Source organism: Mandrillus leucophaeus, unplaced genomic scaffold (assembly GCF_000951045.1).
Source record: "Mandrillus leucophaeus isolate KB7577 unplaced genomic scaffold, Mleu.le_1.0 Scaffold333, whole genome shotgun sequence".
NCBI classification, from domain to species: Eukaryota; Metazoa; Chordata; class Mammalia; order Primates; family Cercopithecidae; genus Mandrillus; species Mandrillus leucophaeus.
The window spans coordinates 1224779-1236975 of NW_012103510.1; the positions used below are offsets into that span (position 1 = coordinate 1224779).

At 35.4% G+C, this 12197-nt stretch overlaps 1 protein-coding gene across 1 annotated transcript in view; it reads left to right on the forward strand.

The window, feature by feature from the left end:
- Nucleotides 1-12197, forward strand: part of TOX3 (TOX high mobility group box family member 3) — a 111071-nt gene that overhangs the window by 76500 nt on the left and 22374 nt on the right. Inside the window, exons 4-5 of the mRNA XM_011988653.1 lie at nt 5293-5358; nt 9416-9670. Coding sequence (XP_011844043.1) covers nt 5293-5358; nt 9416-9670 — 321 coding nt within the window. The remainder of the gene's footprint in view (nt 1-5292; nt 5359-9415; nt 9671-12197) is intronic.

Below are 12197 nucleotides of genomic sequence, written 5' to 3' on the forward strand. Positions count from 1 at the left end.
GATTCCTATATTATACCCCACAGCCTATTGTTTGCAATGTTTTGTTTCTAGAGTATAGTTGAACCCCCAACCTTTGGTGTCGATGGTCTTTAGTCACAAAGTCACACTTTGCTTCCTAATGTGGTACTCCAGACCCATCCGCGATAATCATCAGTATTCATTGTCATCTGCTGTATTGGCTTGTTTTCACTCCTTTGGGCTTTATGTCTTGAAACAGATTACTAATGCTGAAAATGGTTGAACCTTGATCATCTCTCCTAAGTTCTCTTCCAGGGGATAGTTAACCGAGCCTTCACGTGTGTGTGGACTTTGCAGTCTTGCCTCTGCCAGCATGTGACCATGCTTGGCACACTTGATCCATCATGGCACAGTTCATTTGTGTAAGTGACTTGACAGATGTCCATAGTGAGGCATCAAATTGGATGGTGTCTGCTAACAAATCTAATGGGAGAAAAAGAAAAGAGAATTCGAAGGATTATCTTTTTTTGTTTAGGATTAAGTTTGTGCCATTTAGCTGTTTGAGACCCTGTAGTTAATGCTGCTTTATTAGAAGCCTATACAATTCTTCACATGGGTGTCAAAATAATTTCAGTGAAAATGATGTTGTGTGGACGCATCAAGCTGAAGTATTCGTCTTGTGATTACAGATGGGTTTTTGTCTGGGCTGTTCCACTTTCTTCCGGCTCCTTTGCTGGACTAGCTAGACTTAACAATCTGCATTAATTTACTTTGGCACTTCACACGGTCAAACAGGCCATGAACACGATGGTCCTTAATAAGTTTCTAAAAAATCCTATGGTGCTCCTTTTTAATTGACATCCTTCATAAATTGTATTTGCCCAAGCTATAATTACTCATCAAGCAGCAAAAGCAAGTCTACCTCCAAGTATAATGAAGATGTTATTTTATGAAATTATTAAGATACAGAAGTTCAACACAGAGTAATTTAGTTCTGCTTTATAATGATATCTTTGGGGACTCTATCTTTGGGGATCACATCTATTATAGCCTATCAGCAAGGAAGAGGACCTATCACCACGAGTGTGCCTCATAAATGCCAAATGCCCCTGATTCCCAGTGACCATTTATGTGTCTTTAAAACAGTTGGAATTGGCTGATTTCTTTAATAATGTTTGTATATGACCTTTAGAACAATTAACTACTTCACCTGATATTCATTTAGTTTATTTAGAATATTTTGTTTTGACTCTTGAAATTGCATAGATGGCCCCATGTATGGTTGAGTAGGGGATCTTTGAGGGAACATCAGTGGAGGGTTATGAGCTAGAAAGTTTAGAAATAGACCAAGTTAAGGTGACTTAGAATGAATAATTAAAAATTCGTATTTAGTTGATTCCTATTAATAAAACAAATACATTTTACCATGGTATAAAATTAGGATATTAGCTTTCCTAAGAAAGATTCAGGGAAAATAAAATAATATTGTCAATAAAGAGCTTAGAACAAGCCTTCCCAAACTGTGGTTTCGCAGAATATTACAGGGGAAACAAAAGGAAGTGATTCACAGCTTGTTGTTTGTTTCCTGTCTCCCCCTTAAAGAAAAATGTAAGCTTCATCCAAGTAGAAACCTTGTCATCTTTTCCATCATATTGCCTCCAGTGCCTAGCACAGCCCCTTGTACATAATAGGCACATAAATATTTGTTGGATGAAGGAACTGCAGGACCTTCTCAGAGCCTTTAACTTTATAGCAAGCATTGTGACTCATCGAAGAGAAGTCAGACTTTCCCAAACTTACTGGACCATGGAACGATTTCTTGAGGAGCATTTTACTAGACTTGGGTACCTCTGGGAAATTCTAGCTTTGAGTAAAATAGATAAAAAAGTAAAACTGAATTGATCACTGAGTGAAATATTCAAGCTTTCACGGATACTGGAATGGAAGTGATAGAGATCATGAGGTAGGCAGGAGGCCAGACTTCTGTGGCTGAATCTATAACCTTGAGCAAGTTACTTGAGCCCTAGAAGCTTCAGTCTTCTGATCTATAAAATAGGGATGATAATTATCTTACTGGGTATTGGGAAAATAGATTACAGTTAGTCCCAGTTTGGAAAACTAAATGAAATAAAGTATGTAGAGGGTGTCACTGGGCTGAACAGTTATTACTATTATCTTTAAAAAGTAAGTGAAAATGACTTCAGTTAGGATGGGCAATTAGGAGGCATTGAAGTTTATGTGTGATCCACCTTTCTCCCTCTCTCCCTTCAACAAATACTAGAGTGCTTGTAATATTCCAGGCATTGTTAGTTCTGGGGGAGATGTCAGTGAACACAGTTAAGGCCCCTTCCCCATGGACCTACAGGGTTTTTGTACTATAATGTGTTTACTGATGTCACTGTCTCTTAGAACATAAAGTAAATTTAATTGTACACAATTCACTTAAAGTTAATTGTTCTGAGGTCATTATATTAGAGACCTGCCCCAAAGGAGCACTTTTTCTCTCAGAATCAGATCTGTTCTTACACCAAATGACTAAAGCAGGATTCATAGGTCACATTTTAAAATAAAACAAATAAGATCAAGCTAGCATTACTAGGTAAGGTAATCAAATGAAAATGCCACCCTTTCATTCTGATTAGTTTAACCACCACGGTAGGGTGGCCAGATTTACCAAATAAAAATACACAGCACCCAATTAAATTTGAACCTTAGATAAAAAATAGTTCTTTTAATATAAGTATACCCCAAATAGTGTGTGGGATATACTTATACTAAAGCAAATTTGCTGTTTATTTGATAAATTTAACTGGGTGTCCTGTATATTATCCAACTACCTTGCTACAGTGAACTAGGATCCCGGGTACCTGCACAGGAGAAAGACAATTGCCTGCAACAAGTCAATATTTAAAACCCCTTTGTAGAGTGGCTGTTTTACCCAATACAGAATAGAAACCTTTACTTCTATTTGAAATGATTTGTAACTGTTCCCGCCTGATCCGCAAGTGTCTCCAAATTAAAAGCCATTAATTAAGGCCTTCTATAGATACAAAAGATATGCAAGGAGTGCTTTGTAATTCTAGCTCAGTACTTCAGGTGAGAGCTTTTCAAATTACCTGGACCACTGGAGCCACCTGCTTGACTAAACGCCGTGTGGCCTGCACCGCTCATCAGTGTGCGCTGCGGTGCCAGCGTTGTTACTGATTTTTCTCATTTCTCCAGGGCAAATACTAATTAATGGATACAATTCACAGCTGATTAGCTGTAGTTTCTTCAGTAATTACATTCGCATACTAACTGTTCAGAAGAGGATTTCTAACCCAGTTCTTATTTCACTCTAAGCTTAATTTGTTTTTTCAATTGTTTAGGCCTTTAGTTTAATAGCCATTTTATTTTTCTTTGTTGTTTTAGGTGCTACTAGATAATAAGTAAGTTTAATCTTAAAAAAAATACTCTCTGATAATGAGCTGTTTGCTTTAAATGGATTTCTAATTCCCCAACAAAACCTACATTTAAATAACGTTGAAGTTGTGATATAGGCTGTTAGGTGGTTTGGAGGGGCCAGGACTGGTGCACGGAATACTCATCTCGAGCCCAGGTTCTCATAAATATCCAAAAGGAACATTTACATGGAGACCTGAGATTTTAACTCTAGCATCATTCATTCATCAAAAATTCCATGATAGAAAATAAAATACTTAAAATATAATACTTTTTCCTGCATGTATTTAACATTGTAGGAAAACAAGGGAAAATATGTGTGTGAGTGTGCGTGTGCCCATGTGCAGCCATGCACATGTTTTTGATATCACATGCCTTCAGAGAAACCAGATAAAAGTCTTTCTTAAGCGCCAATTCATCTTTCAGAAATCTTTATAAAGATGTTTACCTAAATGAAGCTGAGTGCTCGGTGAGAGCTTTTTGGATGGCTCATTGTATGTGTATTTCGGTGTGTTGGCTGTTGTGGGATACTCTGGAACCATTAGAGTCTTTCATATAAATCCTGCTTAGTTCTCGGATCCCTGACATGATAAAGTGTAGCATGCCAATCCTGCTTCTGGGTGCAAGTCCTTCGGAGTCAGGGATTGAGAGCCCCCAAGAAGTAAGTGTTAGTTTATTGAGGAAGAGGATTATATGAGTCTTCCATATCTATGTGTCTCTCTCCATATTCTATGTATTCTCTATATTTATCTGTGTATCTATCTATGTACCTACCTGTTTATCTCCATCCACCCATCTCTCACTCTCCTTGGGAAAATTGTATCTTTAAATAATTACTAGCTTTATTTATATTAGAGAATAGATATATACATATTTCAACCTCTGGAGACCAAACCTATGTTTTATTTGATGTATTAAAGGAAGGAAATAATAAACTTTATAAAAAGGACATTCTTTCACCAGTTAAAAATCATGAAAATAATATAGCTCTAGATTATTATGATCACAGAGCCTTTCCATATTGCCAGACTGATAACAGCATGTTTAAAGCAACAAAATGTGCCGATTTAGACCATTCGAACCTGAAAATACATTTCTGCCAAAATCCAAGTTTTACATTTTGATAACAGGTCCCTAGAAGTAAAGAGCTTAAGTCTGAAATGCTGATACGGTCTTATTTGTGATGATATGAATGGCCCATTGTGTTAGGGAATGAAGTAAAAATTGCTGTGTTCATAAGATCCTGCTTATTTTTAAACCTCTTTGCACTTAATGTTACATTGAGAGATTAAATATCACTGTTTTCAGCAACTCTGATGGATATAGATATCGCTCTAAGGTCTGTTTGGAGATTTTAAAAATATTCTTTAGTCTTATAATTTATTTATATTCATGCCACACCCCATTCACTAGAAAATAGAATTTGAGTCCTGGGAATTGAATTTTATTCCCTTTAATTCACATTTTAACCTACCCACACTTGTGACATCTGTTCTTGAAAAGTAAGCTATAAAATCCTTACGTGCTTTTAAAATGTGTCAAGGTGATTTTCTTGGAAACTCTTTTCCCTCTCACCTCTCACAAATGCCAGGTCAATAAACAACACACGCTGGTGACCAGTTGGCTTAATGTTTGTAATCCTCTCCCTTCACAGTTAGTCTTGATGAGAAACAAAACTATTTTATAGAGTTATTGAGTTAGCTTAACTCTGTGCTTTATTTTCTGAGGGAACCAGCTGACGGTACAGCATAGTGCCTTGAAACCTTTGTCATGTTTCGCATTTGGGCTGATAAAAACCCTCTTTTATTTAGCAACACCAGCATTCTTTCCAAATCACAGCCAGAATGCTTTATTATGCCCCATATTAACATCAAACAATCTGTTTTCTTTCAGTTTGGAAATAATAATAACTATATGAATATGGCTGAGGCGAACAATGCGTTCTTCACTGCCAGTGAGGTAGGTGACTATCTTAATGTGTTTGTTCCTGTTTTTTGTGTTATTGAGATAATTTAATAGGCTTGGAGGGAAAAACAAAGTATCAAATTTATCTCTCTCTTATGTGGCACAAGGTAACGACTTTGGAGGAGAAACGAGAAAAGCTTATTGGAAAAGAAAACCTGATGAGTCTTTCATCACTTTTCTGTAGACTGTTACTAATGATAGTAACTTCATACAAATCTTTTGAATTTTAAAAAAATGCAAACAAAAAATAAATATATAAGAATGTATGTTAAAACACACACACACATACAGTGTTGGTATCTAAGCAGATAAGTGGTTACCTTTTTAGAAACCAGGCTAGAAGTGACTTTTCATGGAAACTGTTTTACCTTCACATATATCTAGGGATAATTAACTGTCATTAAGTTGCCATGGTTTGGGAAACCATGTGACAGAAGAGTATTATAGTTTCTTGGGGCTTGGGGTGATGTGAAATGAGTGTTGTAATTTGCTGCTAGATCCCCACAGCCTGCTACAGTGCGTGGCAGTAGTAGGTGCTCAATAAATATTTATTGAATGAATGAATGAGTGGCTGGCATGCTCCAAGACTTGGTTGCAGCTGTGGAAACTGGGTGATGGAATCTAAATGCAGCACCTCATTGTCTCTGGGTCTGTCTTCAGTTTACGGGTGCAGATGAAACAAGCATCGTCTTCTTGCTGCTGTTTTTACTGCATTTCCTATTATTGATTTTGGACTGCTGTTTGGTCTCATTGGCCTGCCCTCCAGAAAAACCTCAATCTTGATTAGATAAAAAATGGTTTCCTAAAAATGGTAGACTGTGTGAGATTTAAGATTTTAGAACAAGAACAAACAGAAGTGAAATTGACCCAAATGGAACATTTCCTCTTGCGGTTCATGTAATAAAAAGTCCTCATTTTCCAGATACATTCAAATACAGGAAACTGAACTAGCTTGACCCCAGAGAATGAAAATAATAATGGCTTCATAAATGATCTTGGTAAAGGGAGGCAAGTGTTATGAAAGAAATTAACTTTGAGAAATGATTAGAATAAATGGGGAATCAAGAATTAAGGGTATTCCTAGATTAATCACTTTTATAGTGACCATCATCTCTCTAACCAAGAAGACAGCTTAGATAAGGGAATATTGTTTGGCACTGGCTGCTGTGTTGTTTGTGATAATGAACACAAACCCCATCTGTAAGGACAACATGATGTTTCATTCTGTAGGATTTTTTTTCCCTACATTTGAATCAAACATTGATGAAAGCTCTACTGCCAGCAGCTGTTCAGAGACAATTTAATTCCAGCTGTGATAATTCACCGTGTCAGACATTGGCTGTTATATGTTGATACAACAGTTCTCCAGATTTGCATTTTTATCAAAAGGAACAAATGTTTTGAACATTTCAGTACAGATGGTATTTAACCATGTACATACTACTTTAACATGTTCAAGGTAAACATTGAAAAGTCAATATCTGTAAAAAATAATCGCATAAACTCTAAATGATTAATCTAATATTGGTCAGATGGCACAGTTACCAAAGTCAGTGTGTCTTTTTGTTGTTGTTGTTGATGCCATGTATGGTTATTTTTTTATAATCTTAGATATCCAGCATTTTGGATTCCTTTCTTCTGAAAGGAAAGCTTAACTTTAATATATTATCTGTCATTAAAGGTAGTTTAACATTTTAACGTTTTCTTGGTTATTTCATTGGATTATTATATTAGGTTAGGATATTGTAATATCCTAAATTGAAATTAATTTGTCGTTAAAAAAATTACACCATAGGGACATATTGCATATGACATCTCTCTCTGTTCCTTAACAAAAATAAACACCTTCCTAATTGCCTAATTGTGACTGCTTAGCATAGACATGTTTTATGTTAGTTTTGGAAGTAATCTTATGTAATGATTTTTCTGTACATCTTTTCTTGAACAGAAAAGCCCAAGTAAATGTTAATGTTACATTATAGCATGTGCCTAATTTCCCAGTCACTGCATTAAAAGTAAATTTACTTGTTTTTTTTTTTTTTTAACATTTTAATGAGTGTAAACTAATTCAGGAAGACTTTAGGTTTGCATGCTGTAAAGTCTAAATTGTGCCTGAAACCAATTCCCTTCTCATGGATATTGTCCTGTAGATAACACTACAGGGACTAGGATACTCTTGAGTTTGAAATTCACACATTTGCTTTATGTTTTCTGTCTGTGTCATGATTACCCTGACCATTTTTAAAGTACTTTAAATATTTATTGAAATAATATTTCAAGTGTTAATTACAGTGGTAATGAAAACAGCCAAATGCCACATATCAAGAATGAGTGTTTATCCGTATTGTTAATGTGATATGTTAGATTTCATTAAGCAGTAATGGGGTAGCAAATGAGTCACAAATTACAGTTGCATCTGTTACTAGACCACATTAGTGCCAAAATAACGGCAAATGCAACCATAGGGTTATGTTCATTAGCCAACCACGTTTGTGGCCAATTCATCCCTTTGTGTTTGGGAACTAGGGGTTCCACAGTTAGAAACTGACAGCTTTTGGGGTCATTATTAGAATGCATGTGTCAGAAAATCCAATATTTTAGTCTAGCATTCCAATGTATTATTCTGCTATGATGTTTTGCATATATTGAGCCTGCTAAGAACCTCAAGATGTTCAGTTGTCCCACCATAGACTGCCATAGCTCGTGACCTCTTTTTTTCTGGTGAGATACAAATAACATTTGACAGGTTCTATATGTAAGAAATGTGTTTTGTTGCTTTTTTTTTTTCTTGAGTTTTTCTTTTCTCTCAAGTGGTCATTACGTTATATCATGATTGATAGCTTGAAGAATGATGATTTTCAGCACTTAATTAGTCCTCTTAACTGTTAATAGCAGACTCAAATTATCTTGCACCAGTTCATTCTTTCAAATACTATTAATAATAAATGAACTATAAATTTGACCCTCTGAGCTAGGAATAAAAAATACGAGTAGTCCCCCAAACCCTTCACCTGACCAAAGAAAAAAAAAAGAAAAAAATAGAGAAAAAGAAACAAAAAAACCCAAAAACCTAGACCTTGCCACTCCCTCAGAACCTCTCGCCAAAAAAAATGCCCCCCAAAATGCTTAGTGTGGTTGGGTAGAGCAACCCTGATTTATATCACAAGGCCCTATTTTAAAACACTGCCTTTAAGAATCTCAGTATCAGTGAAGAAAAACAATGCATTAAGACTTATTTAGGTCTTGAGATATAATACTTGTCTAAGTAGGTGAACAGCATCAAATCTAGTTAGTATTTCTATATCAATATAGCTCTATGCTTTCTAGATCATCTTTAAAAAGTAGAAGACTGGTAGAAAATGTTCAGATAAATGCATATTAAAATGTTCATGTAAAAGAAAATAACCCTCCTTATAGTTTAAATAAAAGCGCTGGCATCTTTTAATATGAGCTGTGATAATCCCTATATAAAACATTGTATTACACATAGTAACAATTTCCATAGAAGTAGTCACTGCACTTGGGAATATACCAATGAGGAAATTAAAAAAGCAGACCACAAATTTAATATTACTTGTTTTATGTGTTGTGGCAGAAAGTAAATATATGTAATGTTCACTTCTGGATTAATATGTGTGTGTGTGTGCGCGCGCGCGCGCGCGCGCATGCCACAAAATCATCAGCATTTTATAAAGCATGTGCGTAGTGTCAGCGGTTTGAGCTGTTTCACTAACATATCAATAAAGTAGCAATTTGTTATATGCTCCAACTAACAACAAAGACAGATGTTGCTAATTAAGTAGGCATTAAAAAACTGTTAATAGTGATACTCCATTAAAACCATATGATAATGAGACTTAAATCTTTAATCAGAATGATCAGCAAAACTTTATATACGGAAATCTGTGTTTAAGATGTTTTCATTTGAGAAATAAATATTTGGCTTAGATATGTATGTAGTGTTTTCATGCAATGTCTTTCTCTTTCCCTCCCAGGAGGAATAAGATATAGGAACAGAATATGAAAATATCTATATTTTGTTTCCTTTTAGCAGACATTCCATACACCAAGCCTTGGGGACGAGGAATTCGAAATTCCGCCAATCACACCTCCTCCAGAGTCAGACCCTGCCCTAGGCATGCCGGATGTACTGCTACCCTTTCAAGCCCTCAGCGATCCATTGCCTTCCCAGGGAAGTGAATTCACACCCCAGTTTCCCCCTCAAAGCCTGGATCTCCCTTCCATTACAATCTCAAGAAATCTCGTGGAACAAGATGGCGTACTTCATAGCAGTGGGTTACATATGGTAGGCCCCACATTTATTACTTAAATTATTTTTTATCATTTGCACAAATCATGGTAAAGATCTGAGAGTCCATGTTCTGAAACGTGCTCTTGCCTGTTCCTAGTGGATTGATCCTAGCGCTATTTACATGCAGGTACTGGATCGCTGCCTGGTATTGAACAAAAGGGTATTGGGTTGGTTGACAGTAACCAAAAAGAAGATGATCCAAAAAGATTCTGGTGATTTAAAATGATTTTTTTTTTAAAGTCCAATTCATTGGTCTGGAAGTAGCCAATCTTGCCTTGCTGTTGGTTTAACACAAAGGTGTGCTTGAGTTGAAAGTTTGCCCAGTCAAGATTTTAGAAATGGAAGTCCTTATCAGGTGCCTAGGTCTTTTGAATTTTTAGAATTATAATGCTTACGATACATGATTTACTCTTACTGCAAATGAAATACCAAACTGAGATACCAAAAAAGGGAAAAAGTATAATTGCTTATACCCAGCAGAGAAAAATATAGAACAAGCGATTGTGTGAAATACACCTAATTGTGTTGTTTATTGTCATAAACATCGAATAAGGCACTCCAGAGAGCCAAGATAACTAATGCAATAATTTTGGTTCTATTTTTCTTAGTGTGCAATTATAGTCAGCAATCACTAGAGTAAATCTGCTTAAGTATTTTAAACTCTTCTGCTGGGATTTTTCTTTTTTTTTTTCCCATCATAGCATATAATGCATTTGTGTCTATCTAGGTGAGGTACTAAGTCGACATTTTTAAAACAATATTAATAGTTTATAGGGCTTTTTTAAAAAACCCTGATAAAAAGAAACAGATGTGTTGGTAAAACAAAAAACAAATCCTCTTGCTTGTTTACGTATTTCTCTGCACATTAGGACCGTGCCAGTGATGTTTATTGGTTTCATTGTTAATTCTCTAGATAACAACATATGATTGCAAAATATGTAGTGGATTAGTGGTGCAAAGATTCAATGTGCTCTCTGAAATATAAGATTACTTTCCCAAATAGGATTGCAGCAACATAATTTTCTTTGCCTGTGATCTTTTGTGTTTGAGCTGAACATCGGGGTTTTTATTTTGTACTTTTTTTTGTTGTTGTCAGGAAAGAATTCAGTGAACAGTCAGGAAATAGTCATTAAGTATTCATAAACGTTACTCCACATCACAAATAATTGTTTCCTGGGGACTTTCTTATATTTTTTACCTTTGACAGTGGAATGGAGGGTTCTATTCTCTGTTTCTCCACAGCCAGGCTTGCAGTGTTTTGCTAAGAAAATAATAAAAATAAAATGGGTGTGTTTAGTCACCAAGGAAGTTTGCCAGGGTTCACCGTCATTCATAGATGCTCTGTGAGGCTTGTTTAAGTTGCAGAAATAGTTAAATGTATGTTAAAATGTGTACTTTATTAAATTGGTAAATATTTATTAATAATATAAGAATCTGCCTTTAAATTAAACATCTGATGAATTACCTTGCCTTAAAGCTATAAAACTGTTATTGCTGCCATAAAAAAGTGTAAAGGAGGCATTTTGACTATGAAATTTCATTTCATGGTCAATTGAATTTACTATATTGGAAAGAACTAAAGATGGAATCATAAAATAATTATGATGTTCACATACACTTAAAGAACAATGCTTTCACGGACTGGTGTTGGGAAAGAGGACTCAATGTTTAATGCTTCTTTTGTAATGTATGGCTAATCACTAAAGCAGTTGAATTATTTCATTGATTTTTAAAAGTATAGGTACTTTAGCTAAGTGCAGGCTGTTGTCATGGTATTTACATGGACCTCGTCACATTTATTGGTGCCTTTTTGAAGTTTTGCTGAACCTGAGTGATATTTATTTTGGCTTGAAACAAACTAATCTTGTTGAAAATTCTAGTAGAATTTCACCTTGAAGAAATGTCATGGGGTTTTAAATCACAAATGTTGGAAAAAATAAAAGTACTGGGACAGAATTATGATGAATACAATGTGTCGTTGGTTTTGTTCTATGTACTACCTGACATGTTCACCTATAAACTTGAATTCAGAATCGCCAGAGGCATGGTTAAAAATTGGTTATGTCAAGGTTCTTCTATATCTCCCTCCCGGTACTGAGTTGGCTGGCTACATCATAACACTCCACAGAAGCGTCCTCAGAGATTTCCCTTAGGAAGGTCACCAGAAAAATAATAAATAATACTTTATACATCACGCATTCAGCTTCTGAGTGTGTGTTGGATATTTCATACCTTATGCAAGTAAGAAGTTTTATTATCCAAATGAATATGGCTGTCTGTTAAGGATTGCCATGGTGAATTAAGACTATCATATAAGAAGAAAAGCCAGCTTGTTGATGTTGTATTGAACCAGCTTTTCTTCAGAGCTTCATCGGTTTTCCTTTAGAAAGAGTGACAGTTTGTCACATTACTGATTAGCTGCATTATTGTTGGCAACAAGCACAACATGTTTATCTTCCTTAAATTTATGCCATTATATTTAAAAACAGAAGGCAGGAACAAAAAAGGGGGATTAAAAAGA